Source organism: Colossoma macropomum, unplaced genomic scaffold, assembly GCF_904425465.1.
Source record: "Colossoma macropomum unplaced genomic scaffold, Colossoma_macropomum, whole genome shotgun sequence".
NCBI classification, from domain to species: domain Eukaryota; kingdom Metazoa; phylum Chordata; class Actinopteri; order Characiformes; family Serrasalmidae; genus Colossoma; species Colossoma macropomum.
The window spans coordinates 29,047,633-29,067,332 of NW_023494803.1; the positions used below are offsets into that span (position 1 = coordinate 29,047,633).

At 38.7% G+C, this 19,700-nt stretch overlaps 1 protein-coding gene across 2 annotated transcripts; it reads left to right on the forward strand.

Moving 5' to 3' along the window:
• Nucleotides 1-85: 85 nt before the first annotated feature.
• Nucleotides 86-17,508, forward strand: hivep2b (HIVEP zinc finger 2b). Of its 2 annotated transcripts, none has more exons than XM_036593355.1 (8): nucleotides 86-434; nucleotides 10,545-10,637; nucleotides 10,811-15,169; nucleotides 15,265-15,416; nucleotides 15,541-15,716; nucleotides 15,811-15,906; nucleotides 16,052-16,770; nucleotides 16,852-17,508. In XM_036593355.1, the coding sequence occupies exons 3-8, from the start codon at nucleotides 11,129-11,131 to the stop codon at nucleotides 17,293-17,295; spliced, it is 5,628 nt and encodes a 1,875-aa protein (XP_036449248.1). In that variant the 5' UTR covers nucleotides 86-434; nucleotides 10,545-10,637; nucleotides 10,811-11,128; the 3' UTR covers nucleotides 17,296-17,508. The 2 variants fall into 2 exon arrangements, with proteins under 2 accessions (XP_036449248.1, XP_036449245.1); XM_036593352.1 differs by lacking the exon at nucleotides 86-434 and adding an exon at nucleotides 5,841-6,041.
• Nucleotides 17,509-19,700: the final 2,192 nt, after the last annotated feature.

Genomic DNA, 19,700 nt, shown 5'->3' on the forward strand with positions numbered 1-19,700 from the left:
AGCTAATGTCCTTGCTTTCCCATAGCTGTATTCATCTTTTCTCATAGCTGTATTCATCTTTCATCTCGCATTCCCCCTGGCCTTCCCTCCCTTCCTCTGTGACGGGATTGTGCAGCTCCAGAGCAAGCTGAAATCTATTTCTGTCCCTGTATATTCTCCTCTGGCTGCTGCCAGCGAGCATAGCGTTGTCACGGTGATAGACATCTCCACCAGCCTCCCTCAGCCAATCAACACACCAGGTGTTTATGCCAAGAAACATGATCATTTTCCATTTCCTTCCCACTCCTCTTGTATGAGAGTAAGGGATTAGTAGCAGAGCCTAGTGAGGAGCACACAGTGAAAAATAGGACCCTTGGCAGTGGCACACTGATGATGGGAAATGCAGTGTTTAGCCTTGGAGGAGGGAACTGAACTAACAGAATGGATCCATCAAGGTGAGGAAGAAGATAAACTGGGTTTCGAGGCATGCTTGTGGAGAAGGAGCCTTATCAGATGAGTGGGGATATATTTATATTTACTGTCTAGAAACACGAACCTCATTTTGATACATTTTGCTTGTTTTGGGTTGATTTTTTTGAATGAAATACATGAGGCCTCGGTCACGCACTAGTTGGAAGATGCACATATGTATGTTTATCAATGGGTGCCTAAAGCTATTTTTACATCAGTGAGTTGCTTCTGTACTCAAAACAAGACATGATTAAATACAGGGATGAGGATTGCAAGATATATGTCATACTAAGATCTTATGACTTGAACGACAAGAATACTTGTGATTCTTAAATAGATAATTGCAGCGTACATTTATCATTAAATAACTCGATGTTCACAAACTTGAAATACTAAATAAAATACCTTCTGGTGTCTAGCTTATAGTCCTTCAGTCTACACTTTAGAAGTTATTATTGAATAAAATAGCAACGATTATTAACATGACAACGATTCCAAACTTTTGAACACTATTGCATCCCATTTATGGTCTGAACGAAGCCTTGTAACTTTGTGTTTTGTCTTTTTTTATTTATATATTTTAAAAATGCCAGTCTCTTTTTACATTTTGTGAGCTATTTCTACATCCGTAAGTTGTTTCTTTCCTCAAAACAGGACATGTGATTAAATACAGGGATGATGATACCAAGATTATGAGTTTCTCACATGCTATACATTGTTTTGCTTTTGTAACCTTTGATTATATGCATATCCTGCAACACTACAGTGCTCTCAGCACATGCTTTGGTGAAATCAACCCAAATAAAATATTTGGTTTTACAGTTTTGCTTGCAAGACCTACAAATGTAGAACTCTAGCTCTATGGTAAGAGCATTGTGTGTTTCCATGGCGATGAGTGAAGTGTGGTGCCAGATGATGTCCAGCACCTGAAGGCATTTTCATATTCATTTTCTTGACCTTCTTGTAGTGTGAAATACCTACAGAGACAGAAGGAAAAGCATTGTCCCAGTCGTGGACATTCTGCTTACATCCTACATACATTGACCAGACATTTCTGTGCGTGTCCTACTAAATGGAAATTGAGAGCATTTTTCATTGCACTGATAGATGAAGGCTACTTGAGTGTGCTTCATTCAGTAGTTCAGTAGCACGGTTTGATCTGTGCGTACCCACTGGATGAGACAAAAGCATATGAAATACAGCAGAAATAGGCATTTAGTTGCCATGGGAACATTCATTTCTTCGCTCCACAGGATGAATGACATTTACAGTAGGCTATAATAAGGAGATTAAGGAGGCTATCTGCTTAGTCTACATTTAGATGCAATTAAACCTCTTTCAAATGTGATATATAATTCATGAAAAAGACATTATATACAGTAGCACATAGGTCTTTATTAGATGGTCATATGCAAATGTGTAGGCTACATACACTAGCAGTCAAAAGTCTGGAATCACTTTTCAATAAAATAAAACTACTTTTTTGCTGATACATGAAAAATATGATTTTTTAAAAGTGCTACTACTTAAAATATTCACACATTTCAACTCCAGAATGATGAACAGTCATATATGATTTTACAATGACTGAAAATCTATATAACATTGAGAATTTAGTCATAATAAAATTAATACTATGTAATTCTAAGTAATGCCTTGTATTTGAATAAACTGAGCAGATAAGGTATCAAGAAAGTACTATAAATAGATAATTACAGTATGCATTTCTCATTTAATAACTTGATGTTCTCAAATTTGAAATATTGCATAAAATATCTTAAAATACCTTCTTGTCTAGGTCTAGGTGTCTAGCTTATAGCCCTTCAATCTACACTGTTTACATTATTATTGAATAAAATAGCAACAATTACTAACCTTATGAATTATTTTAAATGTTTGAAAGCTAGTACATGCTATATAAATCTGATTAAAGCCTTGTATCTTTTTTATATATAATTTGAAAATGCCAGCCTTCTTTTACATTGTGTGAAATTCATGAAGAATGGTCTGTTAGAAATGGTCCATAATTACTTGGAACTTTGATTAAAAGTTAAGAACAGTCTTTTTCCTTTCCTATAAAGTTACCACTTGGGAAATACATGTTTCATTACAACTATATTACATTGTTAATAGGTTCCAAGAGAGAGAGGATTTATTTGGCAAATTTGTCCAGCCCCACCCCTCCCCCCAACAAGGAGTTTTTAACAGAAGATTTCATAGATTTGTACTTTTTTGAGTATTTTTAAAGATGACCTATTGTGCTTTTCTGTTTTTTCCCTTTTCTTTAGTGTGTTATATAGCTTTTTGTGTATGTAAAAGGCCTGGAAAGTCACAAAGCCCAAAGTACACAGAAACGTCTCATTGGAATTCCCACCCTTTACCTGTAGTACAAGATGATGCAATCTAATAACACAATCCTTATTGCTTACCTACTGGCAAGCTTGGGACTCCCTCATACAAGAGCTACAAAGTTAAAATATACTACTCTGTGATGTGCTGCTCAAGTCTAGCTTGCAAAGGTGGAGTCTACCAACTTGTTCTACCTAACTTTCAGGATCGGAGTCTGACTTAAACTGATACCGCAGAGCTGACGCCATGTGACTACCTGATTTGAACTGGAAACCCAATTTGAAGCATTGAATGCATGCGCAGTCAACGTATGTCATTTCTGAAATCATTTTGTGACATTCTTGCGCATGCATAGTCCAAATCAGGTTGGTTGACGTACATTTTCGTGCATGCATAGTCCAAATCTGGTTTCCGGTTCAAATCAGGTAGTGACATGCTATTGGAAAAATAGCCACAGCAGTATAGGGGTGGAACTTGTAGCTGGATGCAGCTCTGGTGGTTGAACAATCAGTACAGAGTAGGCGAACTGACCAATCAGAACACACTGGACTCATCGGGAGGTGGAGCTTAAAGACACAGAAGCTCTAACAGAGTTTCAGACAGAGGGTAAATAGAGATGTACAGTAAATTAATGTGTTTTTGGAACACTGTAAATCTATTGTAGTAGACCCCAAAAATAAATTTATGAACACTGAAAATGAGCATAATAGCTCCCCTTTAAGTGACTGCTTTTGCTTTAGTACAGTTAGGAATTCTATGTTTCTGCCATATTTTCTAACTGTTTCCAATTACAGTTTCATAGGCATACACAGTTGATCTGAATTTCTGTTCACCGTCACCACACCCTCTCATGGTGTGCTGAGAAGCAGTTTAATGCTTGTTGTCTTGGTTGACTGATTCTTGGTTGAGTACTTTTATGCTTGGTGTGAGTACTTTTAAGTAGATTGGATCTGAAGCTGAATTATAAATTATATTGAGCATTAAAATCAGTCACCATATATAGGTAGCATATTTTATACCAGCATTGTGGCCGCCATAGCCATGGAGATCAGGCTTTGTCTGTACACAGCCTGCTACAGTAAGGACATTCCAGTCTGTGTATGTGTGTGTTTGCGTGTGTGTGTGTGTGAGGGGGTGGGGGGGGAGAAAGTGTGTGGTATCGAATCGCATGTAGATGGTCAGCAGCAGTGTGGTGTGTCTGAGACAGTGGAAAAGCCAGGCGGTAAGGCGGACCCAGTGGGACAGACCATCATATTTATAGAGAGAGACGAGAGGCTTGACCTTCACTGCTCATTGAGGATCAGCCATTTCAGGGCAATCCCTCCTCATACTCAATACTATAGAGCCAAAATCCACTGAACTGCAGCATCATATCTGTTGAGAGCGATGCTTTGATTCTATAAAGATCAGTTCATATATGTTTTACACCTTCTTGATTTTCAATGTAGCTGATAATGATTTACCACTGGTGTACATAAATGACCAATTTTGTACCTCTTAAGATTAGAATTTAGCTTTCTTTTTCTTCTTTGCCACTGTTTAAGAACTACTGACAAGTGGTCCTAGATAAACAAAGAAAGAGAGAGACACCATTTGACTCAAAGCCATTTGTTAGAATCATAAATCTGCTGTAGGAGAGCACAGGAAAAAACCTGTTGTGGGGTCAGATGTAACACAGACTTTTTCAGGTTAAACTTCATGTGGTTAAAGTTCATGAACTTTTTGCTTCTTTAGTTTAGTTCCAGTGCTAAATCTGGATACCAAACATGTCTTAACTGATTGATCACATCTGGGGTAGGCTAAGTAGAAAGTTGTGTAAATCTGATTCTGTGCCAAAACACTCCCTCGAAGTACAGCCTCCACATGGTGGGGTTAGTTTTAACAGTGTTACAACTAAACTGACCAAAGTAAACAATGAGAGTGGGCCATGAAACCCTCATAGCAATTTAAAACAGTTCATTTTTGTGAACTTTTGTTACAGATAGATTTATCAAAAACATAAATTAAATGTTATTTGAATTAAATTTGTTTAATTTTTATTATTCTACTTTGTGGTCAAGAATGAATTGGCAGTATTTGATACTGGCCATACTGAGGTTGGAAAACTCATTTGGTTCAAACAACATGTAATTATAATGCATGAATTTACCATACTTTTGTACTGAAAGATGTGCGGAACATTTCTTTTTAATTTTTAGTTTCCGCTTTAATTTGTAGCAGAGATGTGCAGGTTGTTTATCTGAAAAGTTAATCTTTTAAAAAATGATTTCACTAAAACCAAAACATGCTAGGTTATGCCTCCGTACATAGATGTGATAAAAATTTCATGACAAAAAAAAACCTGAGACAAGCTTTAGTTATATTAGAAAGGTCTGTTACTTAAGGGGCCTAATCTTAACAGACTTGCATATAACGTATGCACAGCATCTGTATCATGTCATATTATCTTAGTCCTTACTAACTGTAGCTGCATCGAGTTGTTTTTCCTCATTGAAACTTAAGATGGTGGTCACAGCAGGTCAAATATTTTTAGTAGCGTAAATTGTATTGTGAATAAAAGTCAAGGTTGGAGACATAGTGCAAATACTTTTAAGGAGCAAATTAAATGGTTCTCTTTAAATGCTGTATAAAAAAAACATGCCAGTACATCATGAATCAGTCTGGTGGAATGACCACACAGAGTAGTATTCAGTTAGAATGTACACTGTTGGCAACTTGTTATTACTAGTTGAGGACTGTGACAAAATGCAGCTGGTCCTGTCACGTACCAGAGCTTTTAAAGTCTTCATTGTTCTTATGCTTAGTCTTTTTGTAAACTTTCTGTAAATGTTGTTTTAAAACAGACTGAGACAAACTAGATCCAGCTTTATTGGGGTAAATGCTTATCTATATGAGAACAGTGGAACAGTGGGGTGAGTGATCTGTGTGCACTGCTTTCTGCTGCTTCAAAAGTGGCCTCCAGTGTTGGCTGTTGCATAACCCTTTACAGGGCCCCTTTGCTATTTTTGTTCCTGGATACACGTCTCAGTGAGGTATTTTCTGTGGTGACTCGCTTACATCAGTAGGTCTTATAGTGTACTCTCAATAAGCAAGAAGTGGATCATTAATGGGATATATATTTGGCTTTTTTGGCTTTATAAAGGCTGCTCTTGTGGGTGATGTACTGGAATATGACAGACAGGAATTATGAGGGGAGCTGGATATGACTGGAGATATTGGACAAGGCTGTATTTGAGCACCAGGTTTGTAGCTTGATGACAATTGTTATGTTTGATGTTTTAGCTGTGCTTGCTGGAGGGTGACTCGCCAGCTTGAGTCTGCCCTTGACTGCTTGTGTAATGACCCATCATGCGGTCCTCTCTTGGGTGAGATGCCGCTGTAGTTTTCAGCTGCACGAGTGCTCTATTTTATGAGTTGCCATGCTTTGGCTCTTGTGGCTAATGATACGGTGGGGGGCTGATACATGACGTAATGACATTCCCCCGAGTCTGGAAATATTTTCCCGTGACTTGCTATTGCATGTTGTTTCACTCTTGATGTTGTCGCTGATGGTGTCAACGCATACGTGTGGGAATGGTGTCCAAATGAGAAGCCATAACTGTTGGTCAAACTTTTACTCTTTCCAGTCTTAACTCTTAGAACACTCTCAGAACTTGTTTAGATGTTGACAACATTAATGAAAAACCACAGTTAAATATACTGAACTGTTTTGATTTCTTTATAGTTTGTGATTTAGAAGATCTTACCTGCCTTTCTATGATTCCTTGTTTCTGAGAGGACACTGATACATCTTCATCATCATCTTCACTCATGCATCCACTCACTCATTCATCTTCCAGTACAGAGGGAAACCCAAGAATGAGGTTAGAGTGACCTTGAGAGGGGCACACTCTGATTGCTGACTCCTGTCACTCCTTATCAATGGTCACACCACCCCCATTGTGCTTGTGTAAATTCTGGCTGGACATTTGAAAAGTATTTCGATCTAGTGAAGTGACACAGTAACAACGTTTTAAAGTAGACTGAAAGAAGTGCTTTCTGATACAATGGTGAGAAGTCTTTGGATGTCCTAATTAAGATGAGCTCAGAGGTCTGAACCAGATAATCTTATATAACCTCATTAAAGTCACATTGTGGTATGTGAGGAGATGAATTATGTGTGAACATTGAACTGTTCTCTCTGATATGCCAACCAGGTTTAATTAACTGCAGTAACTGTAATATGGAAAACGAGACTGTTTAGATTGCACAGTTGTACAACTATACATCAACATTTTGCTGGTCTGATAGTGCTGTGATTTCAGTGTTTGTTTACTGCTCCACTACTGAAGTGAATGCATATTTAAACCTCCTACAGTAGCCCTACCAGCTATCAGCTGTAACCCTGGGTCAGAGGTGTCAATTGTCTGTATTTGTACATCACTACATGTAGGCAGTGAAAGTAAAAATGGTCTGATACTGTAACTAGTTCTACAGTCAAGCTAACCTGTGAATCTTAGATTCCAGGCATTTTTTATTAATGTTATACTGCTACAACTAATAGACTATTGAGGTGAACATCCAGTCAATCAGTCAGTAAATGTCATAGATACAAGTTAATGATAAATGTTTGCCTGCCTGATTTCTTCCATTTTTGAATACTTGTTATACTGATTTGAGACCCTCATACAAAATCTTATATAGGCTAAGATAATGAGAATATGAGGAAAACATGAGACAAAACAGTTTTTGCAACCTCATTTCCAAAATAGTTGGGATGCTGTGCAAAATGTAAATAAAAACACAATGCAATGATATGCAAATCATAAACCCTATATTTGATTGAAAATAGCACAAAGACTGTATATTAAAAGTTGAAACCAATAAATGTAATTGTTTTTTTGAAAAATATATGCCCATTTAAATTTGATACCAGCAACTCATTTAAAAAAAGTTGAGATAGTGGCAACAAAAGACTGGTAAAGTTGTGTAATGCTAAAAACACACTTGGTGGAACATCTCACAACTAATTAAGTTAATTGGCAACAGGTCAGTAACATGATTGGGTATGAAAAAAGCATCCCAGAGAGGCTGAGTCTTTTAGAAGTAAACACAATTAAACATAAAAGTGCATACACAAAGTATATAGAAGTGCAAGTGCAAAACTCTACCATGCAAAGAAGAAACCATAAAACAGGATCCAGAAATATTGCCACCTTCTCTAGGCCCTGGCTTATTTGAGATGAACTGAGGCGAAGCAGAAAGGTATCTTGTAGTCTGATGTTTAAAAATTTTAAATTCATTTTGGAAATCATGGACACAGCGTCCTCCTAAAGAGGAGAGGGACAATCCAGCTTGTTATGATGGTATGGGGGTGCGTTAGTGCACATGGCATGGGTGACTTGCACAGCTGTGAAGGCACCATTAATGCTGAACAATTTCAGCTAGACAGTGCCAAACCACATTCTGCACATATTACAACAGCATGGCTCTGTAGTAAAAGAGTCCAGGTGCTAAACTGGCCTGCCTGCAGTCCAGACCTGTCACCCATTGAAAACATTTGAAGCATTATGAAATGAAAAATATGACAAAGGAGACCCTGAACTGTTGTGCAGTTGTAATCCTGTCTCAAGCAAGAACGGGAAAACATTTCACTTTCAAAACTATAGCAACTGTTCTCCTCAGTTCCCAAATGCTTACAGAGTGTTGTTAAAAGGAGAGGTAATGCAACACAGTGGTAAACATGTCCCTGTCCCAACTTATTAGAAAGCTCAGTTTCAACATTTGATATGTTGTCTTTGTACTGTTTTCAATTAAATATTAAATATTTCAATTAAATATTTAATTCAGCTACATCAGAGGGCTGCATAACCCAATTGCATGTAAGCTTCATATCATGTACTGATGACCAGACTCTTCTCCTGCATTATTTTAGAGAATTCATGGTTCCATCAGTTATGTAGCCCTGAATATGCAACGCATCCCCACACCATCACACTACCACCACCATTTTTGACTGTTGATATGATGTTCTTATTATGGAATTCTCTGTTGGCTTTACACCATATGTAACAGAACCATTGTCTTCCAAAAAGTTCCACTTTTTTTTAGTCCACAGAATATTATTCCAAAAGGCTTGTGGTGTCATTAAGGTGTTTTTTTGGCAAATGTGAAACAAGGCTTTATGTTCCTCTTGGTTAGCAGTGGTTTCGCCTTGCAACACTCCAATGGACACCATTTTTGCCCAGTCTCTTTCTAATGGTGGAATAATGAATGCCTTATCTGAGGTCAGCAAGGCCTGCAGGAACTTAGAGTTTGTCCGAGTTCTTAATGGATGAGTTGTGCTGTGCTCTTGGAGGAATTTTGGGAGGCCAACCACCTCTGGGAGGATTCACCACTGTTCCAAGTCCTTTTGGATATAATGGCTCTTGCTGTGGAGTCCCCTCTGGAGTCCCAGAGCCTTAGAAATGACTTTGTAACTCTTTCCATATTAATATATTACAACAACTTTTTTCTAATCTCTTTTGAAATTTCTTTTAATTGTGGTCTAGTCTGCTTCACATTGACTGCATTTACATGCACTTAATAATCCGATAACTGCAGAAAATCTGATTTTGTCAGTAATCCGATCAATACGTTTACATGCTCTTGAGTAATCAGATAATGGGAAAACTCCAGGTCTACATGAGTCAGGCAGTAATCAGATTTCTACATTGCAACCAGCCACTAAACTCACGTTACGTAAAACTCAAAATTCACGGCACATTTTTTTTAAACTTTGCACCACTTTACCGTATCCAAAAGTGTTTCGCTGCCATCTTGCGATACCCACCGCCTGTTCTCACGTGTACGCAGACTGAGAAATCCGATAGAAATCGGAGTACGAGTATATACGCACTGAGAAATCCGATTACTGAGCCAAAATCCAGCTCTCTTCATCAGATGTCTTAATCGGATTTCTAGATTGGAGTATAGTGTTTACATGACCATTTGAATAATCGGATAACTGCAGAAATCCGATTATGATCAGACTATTAAGTACATGTATACACATTCATTGCTGGAAATGTTTTACTTAAATTATGTTTAGATTCCAGAACCAGGCTGGCAGTAATCAAGTCTGGGTGTGTTTGGTTTAATTGATCCCAATTATCAACTAACTTCGATTTGGGGCAATTGCTTTTCACACAATGTCAGTTAGTGTTGGATAACTTTTTTATGGTCAATAAATGAAACGAAAAGTCAGAAGAATGACGAATATGCAAAAATAGAAGAAATCAGGAAATACATTTTCACAACACTGTATATGAATATGATGATTGAGCTTGCTATTCACTCTATTAATAGGCATTGCCAAACCTATGCCTATTGATTAGTCATGTGGTTGTTAGATTCTGTTCATAGTTCTTAAAAGTTTAGGGACCAGTTTCACCAGATTAAACCTAAGCCTAAACTAAAATGTTTTCAGTGGAAGGTGACCTTTAGCACTTCAGTTTAGTCACAGGGTAGGTTTATTCCTTGTCTGAGAAACAGCCATATAAGTTGATAGTTAATAAGTCACTCAGTCATGTTTCTGTTTGTATTTTTGAACAGGATGTCTTAAAACAAAGAGTGGGAACTATCTGGCTGTACATTTGTAATTGCACTTTTTCTTTGGTAAAAGCAATACAAACTCTTCATGTTTTGTGCAGGCCTTGGAATACTTATTAGTTGCATGAATGTATTTATTTTTTTCCTTGCTTAATGAAAATTTCTTGGCTTTGCAGTTCAATGGAATATCTCATGATATTCTCAAGCCTGAAAAAATGACAGAGATGATTCCTGCAGATAATCCACAGCAACTCTCTGATATGGCAATGGTGAGTCTTTGTGCTCTGTCTGTCCTTTTTGAATTATGTAAGCTGGCTTTTTGTTCACAGAAACATACTGTAAACATTGATTGTTAGCATCTTATTGTTATGACACATTGATAGTTATCAACAAAATGCTTATGGAAATAATATGAGTATATTGTTTATATTGTTTCCCATAGATAACTTGGAGCTGGTATGCATGTCTAATTTCTCAGTGCATTGAAGACTGCTTTTAAGCACTTTCTGAAAAAGAAATGCAGAGCTGAATATGGAAAGAAATTCATCCACATTTTTTTTCTGAAAATTATGCCATCTGCCCAAAGACTGTGTCTATCCAAAGGAACCTTAGGCATTAATGGCACATAAAAGATACACTTGTTAAACCAAAATAAGTAGGACATTTGATTCTATCAGACCTGATGCTTAACATGATAAAGTGAAGTAGCAAAAATGTAGCAAGCATAATTACTGATGATAAAAAAATTTACATTTGCATCATGGAGACTTCGGAATCCTCTACTGGAGCAGGATGTTCTCGACAAGGAGACAGATTGAGAGAACGAAAACATTCTGATGCTAAAATGACTCAAAGAGGCCATATTCCGTGTGCTGAGGATGAAATACAACTGACAGAGAGACCCCAGACAGGAGATATAAGGTCAGGTTCTAGTATGGCGATAATGACAGTGGGGTCAGAGGCTAGACACACCTTACAACCTAGTGAGCAGTATCCAATCCACACCTGGAGGAAGACACCAACTATCCCTCCTCCTGGCAAACGAGGGCTTCAGTCAGGGGTTGAATTGCTGTCAGAGGGTATGCACAAAAAAGAGCAGAAACCAAAGAAGACAGGAAAATATGTTTGCCACTACTGTGGGAGAGCTTGTGCCAAGCCCAGCGTGCTGAAGAAGCATATACGTTCTCACACTGGTGAGCGACCCTATCCTTGTATTCCTTGTGGTTTCTCATTTAAAACTAAAAGCAATTTGTACAAACACAGAAAGTCTCATACGCATGCTGTCAAAGCAGGATTGGTTCCATTTTCAGAACAAGACAGTAAACATATTGGCATGGATGAAGAACTGGGAGTCGGAGAAGGGGAGATGCACTCTGATGCTGAGCAGAGCACTGACACGGATGAAGAGGGGACTGAAGACTTGGACAAAGAGAGTTATATCCTGATGAAAGACAGAGAGGATGCTATACAAGAAGAGTCTGGTAAACTCATACAAATTGAAAATGTGATGACCTCTCAGAGTTCCTCAAAAAAGGAGGCTGTGTCACCATCTGGAAAAATATCTTTATGGCAGTTCAGAGAAATGATGCCACCTGCAATTGTCACTCAGGTGGACCAAGAAGTTGAGTCTTCCACCATCAAACAAAGACTTGCCCTTAGGCTCTCCGAGAAAAGAAGTCAGGAATCAGACCAGTCTCTCTCCCTCCCCAGTTCGTACAGCAAAGGAAGCACTGACTCTGGTTACTTTTCACGCTCAGAGAGTGCAGAGCAGCAGTTTAATCAAGCAAGTGCAAGTGCCAAGTCATACCAAGAAATAATGTTTGGAAAGTGTTATAGACCAAGCTCCAAGCCAAGGCAATCAATCACTGTACAGACTTGCATGACAGACATAAATGATACTTCATCGAGTTTTATGATTAAATTGACCAAAGGCATGGTGCCTGGGGAAGCTGCATCCCATTTGCACAGACGCAAAAAAGACCTAGTCAGATCAATCAAAATTGAATCAGACTCTTTTCAAGAAGATAACTATCAGGAAATCCCTGAAATGTTTCAATGCAGTGCAGAACTTTTGGAAAACCCACCAGAAAGTGGTTTACTTTTACGAAGCAACTCTCTTCCAACCCCATCAGATTCCAACTTGAATGCACCACAAGGACTAAGAAGTAGTAATTCTTTTGATGAGAGGATGACAAATGATGAAGTCTCCTATCGCGGGTCAGTAGGCATGAGAAAACTTATGAGACAGGCTGCTTTTGAGCAATCTGCTCATGAAGGGCACACAGAATCAGATAACCACACTTCTTTGGTTTGTGGGCTGAAAATCCACAGAGTAGATGACCAAAATTGTCCAGAATTTGAGAGATCCCTCATATTTCAAAGCCACCTTATTGAAAATGCCACAAGGAAACGAAGAAAGGGTAAGAACACCATGGAAGAGGAAGACTTTCTGACACAACATAAGCCATCAGGCCTGCCTCAACTCTCAGGGGACCTTGATACAAAGCAAGATATTCATGATGCTACATATACTGACACAGAGAGAAGGGCTGGCAGCAATGTTATCTCTGTAATTCAACACACAAACTCATTAAGCAAGCTAGGCTCTGCAGAAAAGTCCACTGACTTTGAGTTTCATCAATTTGATAAAAGTAACCTTTACCAATTATTGGAAAAGGAGCAAATTAAAGAAAGACACAAAACTGATCTTCTCATTAAATCTGGAAAAACAGAGAAGCAATGGGGTGGCAGTAATTTGCTATACCAGAGGTCTCACCTATCTAAACAACTTGCATCTCAGTCTGGTATACAAGTTCCTGAGATAAGAGTTACTGAGGAGCCTGACAAACCAGAAAAGCTACAAGATGTGCAGGTGAAATCAAAGGAAAAACATGGGGAGGAATTCCAGTGGCCTCAGAGGAGTGAAACCTTGTCAAAATTCCCAGTTGAAAAGCTACCTCCGAAAAAAAAACGTTTGCGATTAGCTGAGATGGAATGTTCCTCCGGTGAATCTAGCTTTGAATCTGCTTGTACTAGTCTTTCCAGAAGCCCAAGTCAAGATAGCAATTTGTCTCACAGCTCAAGTTTCTCTCAATCACTCGACAGAGAGGAGAGTATTAACATTGCATCGCCAGCTAAATCGGATGAATTTAGTAGGCCTTTGGAGTTCTTAGCAGTGCCAGGGGGCTCACTAAGTCATCACAGAGAGATGAGGCGCTCTGCATCAGAACAGGCACCCTGCAATTTACCCTTGGAGTTACAAGAATTTAGAAGCCAGTCCTTTGACTATGGCAACCTTTCTTCTTCATCCAGTTCTATGCAAAGTGACATCTATGCCAGTGCATGCAGACATCAGGAGAGAAGAAGAGGCTACTTGGTTAGACAGGCGTCTTTGAGTGGCGATCCAGAGATTATAACACGTGACAAATCTTTTGATATTAATATTATTCAAGGCAGCTCAGATCAAGTTGAAATAGGAAGGAGAGCGTCTTCACCAGACAAACATTTTTTCATGGAAGGAGGCTCTGTTGGCATTGAGAAAGGCATAAGGCATTCCTTGATGCATGGAAGTTTCTCTCCACAGTTAATTTCAACAGATTTGTCGTGCAAGCCAGTGCAAATCCCATGTCATAAACCAATTCATCTTTCCCAGACTGTACAGAAGCATGAACTTCGTGGTCTAAAGCAGAAAATAAAGAAAGATCCTGAAGATCCAAAACTACCTGAGGATCCCAGAATTGCCCTGACTGATCTACCAAAAGATCATCCACAGAGCATCACCAATGTCTTGTCAACAATAGCAGTTCTTTCACAAGCTCAGCCTGCTTTAACCAGTCAGAGGTCATGTGGTTTGTTGGTTCCTGTCAGAATTCAGATGCAAGTGCCATGCTATGGAAATATCACATACACAAGCATATCTCATATTCTGGATTCTCAGAATTCTATAAACTTAGGAAACAGTAATGTCACATCCCAAAATCGACTTGCAAACATCACAACACAGCATAGGATAGGTTTTGATCTATCTCAAATATCAGGACACTCTAGAGGACTGCTGCACAACCCGCAATTATCACCTGCAAAGCTTAATACAGGCATACCTCTGTCCTTGACCTCTAGAACCATCTCAACCACAGAGGCCCCCAGTGGTGGAGCAAACAAGCGAATGCTTTCTCCTGCAAGTAGCATTGAGCTCTTCATTGAAGCAAAGCAGCAAAAACGAGTCAAAGAAGAGAAAATGTATGGCCAGATTGTGGAAGAACTGAGTGCTGTAGAATTAGGACATCCTGAAGGGGAAAAAGAGAAATTCAAGAAGGAGACCCAGTCAACAAACATTCAGGACCCATCAGTGTCTGTCGAGGAGATGGATATGGAAGACCCCAATATAGATTTTCACCGTAAGGCAGGGTTTCCGTTGTCCAGCAGTGTTACAATGAATAATTTGCCAATGCCAGTGCAAACTGCCACTAGTCAAGGTTATGTGATACCTGCGTTGCCCAGAGATATTGCCAGTGCTTGGATACTGTCGCAGTTTCCAAGTCTTCACACTACAACCTGTGTGAGCTGGTGTTATCTCAATTCTGTTAAGCCTAACAGCACTCAGACATCCCCTCATTTCTCAGTGTATGCCTCTTGGTTTGTGCGACGCCATAATCCAAATCCACCCAATCTAAGCACTGGAATGGTTCTTGCTCTTCTCCGATCCAAACAGAAGGGCCAAAATACCACATATACAATAGCAGCTATGTATCAGCCTGGGGTACTTGTTACCTCAAATTTGTGGAATCAAAAGCTGGAACAGGTTAGTTATTTTATCATTATTAATCTACTCAGTAAACATGTAAAACATACAATACATGTCAATGTACAGTTTTATACTGTCGTTTCATTTCACAGGGAACTGTGGAGAATAGAAGAGATGACATACAGTATGACACAAGAAAGAAAGATGTCAGACAAAAAAGCAAATGTTTACATGAGGACAGCAAAGACAAAGAAGCTTCTGTAAAGCAAACAGAGCCTGTTCGAGTAAAGATTTTTGAAGGGGGGTGAGTAGCATCCTTGCCAAAAATGTTTGTTGAATCATTCATCTTTTTTTTAAATAAATGTCTGTTGATGTACAGTGAATGTTTTGATTTAAAGGTGTTCTCTGTATGTGGCTTCATCACTCAGGTACAAGTCAAATGAGGACTACGTGTATGTTAGGGGCCGTGGGCGAGGGAAGTACATTTGCGAAGAGTGTGGTATTCGTTGTAAGAAGCCTAGCATGCTGAAGAAACATATACGTACTCACACAGATGTGAGGCCTTATGTTTGCAAGTGCTGCAACTTTGCCTTTAAAACGAAAGGTTGGTTTTACTGCATGTTAATATCAAATATTAAAAGTTGGTCTGCATTAGTTTAGGGTTAGTTTGAGGTTAAATGATACCTTTTCTTTTTAAGGGAATCTCACCAAGCATATGAAGTCAAAAGCTCACATGAAAAAATGCCTTGAGCTTGGGCTTTCGCCCATTGCCATGGACAATACAGATGATGCAGGTATGTCCTTTATCTCTTATCATTTTTTTATATAGTCTCTTTCAGCATTAACTCTTTTCTAAAGGATACAAATGCAAACAATTAATCATTACATCTGATCTCCAAAAGAGAAAGTTCAGATCATTTGATTCTATGTTTCTTTCAGATCATGAAGATGATATACAGAAAGCCTCAGACATCAGACTGGAAGTAGAGACAACCATTAAACATCAGTTCTCAGATGCAGATGACTCTGATGGTGGTGATGAAGATGGAGACGAACCAGACGATGAGGAGGATGATGAATATGATGGTGACTCCACACCCAGAACCATCTCCAGGAGCACAAGTCCTCAGCCCTGTACAGTTAACAAGACATCTCCCTCCAGCTGTTCCACCAAAAGCTTGGACACAGGAAACAATCCTAAGGAAAGATATGAGGCCTGCTCTCTTGGTAGTGAGGATGATCTACTTCTAGAACAAGCAAGTAGCTCCTTTGATCCCTGCCCACCTCATTTGCTTTCTCCTTGTTGGGATTCACCTCATCAAAGGTATATATGTCCAAGGGGGGATCTGTCTCCACAAGGTCATCTGTCTCCAGGAAAAGATACACCTCCTTTGAGGGCCATCTCACCAAGGAGGGATCTAAACATCAGAAGAGATCTCTCACCCATTCGCCAGCTCTCACCTGTAAGACCCATGTCACCAGGGACAGACGTATCTAGGCATCGAGCGACCTCCCCACGTGGTCGGCACAGAGGCATGCTCAAGGCTACATCCTCACGCAGGGGGTCCTACCAGCACAGAGCCTACTTGGATCAAGGCAGGGGAACGAGATTAGAAGCTTCTCCCCTAAGACAACCCATTGGAATGCACCCAGAAATGGTATGTAACTTTTTAAATCGATAATATCAGTAATCATTTAATTACAGTTTAGTAATAAACTTGTAATTATGTTTATTGCAGGACCAGCGTGAGGGCATTCTTCAAAATCTTTATGTCAGCGACTGCCTTCGCAGTTATAATGATGCATCCACTCTGCCACGCCAAGACATCTTCAGCCACTTGCCTTTACACTCTCAACGGCAGGTACCAACTCCCATCCCAATGGTTCCTATTGGAGGGTTAAGAATGCCCTCTGTATCGCCATCTGGTGCTGTAGACAGACACTCTCAGTCACTACCACAGGGGGGCATATCAGAGAGGGCTAATTCCAGCCAGACATCAGTTCCTGTTCCGGGACCTGGAATAAGCATCCCATCATCTCAGAAGAAGGAGAAACCACCCTCCTGCATTGGTCTTGCCAGCAAGGACAAGAAGCAAGAGGAGAGTGTTCATATCTGTGCAGAGGCTATTGCCTCCCTCAGGATCACTTCAGAGGATGTAATTGAAAATCCTCCAAAAAGCTGATTCACACAGCTTTGTACAAAACATTTTGTTATGTCAAGCTAACATGAAGCTCAGAGGATGACTGAGAAGCTATGGTTTTGGTAAGGTGCAATATATGGCATAAACAAATTATGAGTATATGCATACACTTTTGCATACACATGCACAACACCACATTTAGGTCAGACTGCCATATTGGTCTCAAATTTCTGTAAACTTCATGTTGTTCACTCATGCATATAAGGCCATATGAAACATACATATGCAGTTCACAAACACAGAACATGAGATCAGTATTTAAAAAGATTTATTTGAATAGCAGAAACTGCATTTTGTAAACTGTTTCTATTTTTTCAGCAACTTAAAAGTACCTTTACTTTCCAAATCAGCTGCATCATTGAAGTCACCCCATCTGATCGGCTTGTGCCTTTTTAGAATTTTTTGCCTATGCCTCAGTGAGATGGAATTGTTGGATGTATTGTTAATGCAGTGAATACAGTGTTAAGTCAACCTGATCTGAGGTACTGTTGATGCTTTTGAAATTGCACTTAATTAACATTTTACAGTTTGAATATTGCATTCAGCAGTGCTATGATATTGCTTGGTATATAGCTGTACATGTTATGTTTGCTAGTGCAACTTTAAAATGTAGTTACATTTTTGTGTAATTGAAATTTTAAATTGGAATGTGAATTTCTTTTTATTTAAAGCTTTAGCTTTTCTGAAAGTTGTACACCTTTCCCCCTTGTTTAACCTTTATACTTTCGGCACTTATGCAACAAAGTGACATCTCTAGATGTTGTTCATGTAGTTTATCTTATGACAGCATATTATTGCTATGATAACCTAAAGTAATTAGTAAATGTTATGCATTTAGATGACTATTTAAAGCACTTTCTTATGAACTAATTGACTGATGCTGTGCAGTTGATATTTGGGCTATTTGGAGTCAATGTATGATTGATTTAATCAAATGGCACAACATTCCAGCCACTGTTAAGTCAATTATATGCACATAAATACATTAATATACACACAGTGTTGGATAGTAATGGATTACATATGAATTAGATTATGTATTCAGGTTATGAAAATGATGGCTTACATATTACTATATATAAACTACATTATGCATTTGGGTAATGAGAAAAGTACATTACTTGAAATCAGCCCAGAATGCAGTTCAGACAGTTTTTCTAAGCATAACATGATTACATTTTGAATTATGTTCACATATATTAAGCTAATAATCAGGCATTATTCAAAAAATATAAAAATGTTTATATTAAATATAAATATATTTACATTTTTTGTACTGAAATCATAAATACTAATAATGTAGCTGACTAAAATATCTTTTTGTATTTACATTGACATTTAACAATTAAGACACCATAATGAAACTAAACCCCAATTCCAAAAAAGTTGGGACAGTATGTGGAATGCTAATACAAACAGAAAACAGTGATTAGTAAATTCTGTTTGACTTGTATTAAATTGAAAACCATACAAAAACACCATATATTTTATATGTTTTAACTTATGAAATTCATTGTTCATTGCACATTTAGCACAGTGTTACATCATCTTTCCTTTTAGCAGCACTTAATAATCATTTGGGGACTGAAGACACAAACTAATCCACAAACTAAGCAGATTCTTTTGCCATTTCTTTGTTATATATGTCGTCAGCTGTGCAGCCACACAGGACCTTTTTTGTCATATTTTGAGCTTAAGAAGACACATTTTCACTGAGACAATTCTGGACTGCAGGCGGGCCAGAATAGTACTCACACTCCCTGCTTATGCAGCTATGCTGTGCTGAATGTGACTTGGTGTTGTCATGTTGAAATAATGTTGTTATGTTTACACATATAATTGAGAGATTATCTCTAATATGAATATTCCTGAAAAAGTGTCTAAAAGGGCAGCATATGTTGCCCTAAAATGTGTTCAGCGTTAATGGCGCCTTTGCAGATGTGCAAGTTACCCACTAATACCCCCCACAGCCAGACCCTGGCTTTGGAACTTGATGCTGGTAACAATCTGGATGGTCCTTTTCCTTTGGCCCAGAGAACACAACATCCATTATTTATATAATTATTCAGAAAGGTTGACTTCAGACCTCAGTGCAGGTTTCCACTGTGCACCAGTCCATTTCAGATGAGCTTGAACCCAGAAAGGTCAGCAGCTTTTCTGGATATTGTTGACCTATGACTTCCACAGTGCACAATGATTAAGTCTTAACTTGCATTTGTGGATGCAGTGGTAAATATTATTTATTTTGGTGTTTATTCACAACATTTTTAAAGTATTCCCGAGCCCATGTGACGATATGCATCATAGAAGCATGTCGGTTTTGAATGCAGAGCTGTCTGTGGGGTCGATGAGATGAAATCATGGGTGTTCATCTGTGGTTTTTGGCT

Coding starts and splice junctions, on each gene's coding strand:
- hivep2b (XM_036593355.1), top strand. CDS start 11,129: ATGGAGACTTCGGAATCCTCTACTGGAGCAGGATGTTCTCGACAAGGA. Junction 15,717..15,810: donor CTTTGCCTTTAAAACGAAAG/GTTGGTTTTACT, acceptor TTTCTTTTTAAG/GGAATCTCACCAAGCATATG. Junction 16,771..16,851: donor TTGGAATGCACCCAGAAATG/GTATGTAACTTT, acceptor TGTTTATTGCAG/GACCAGCGTGAGGGCATTCT.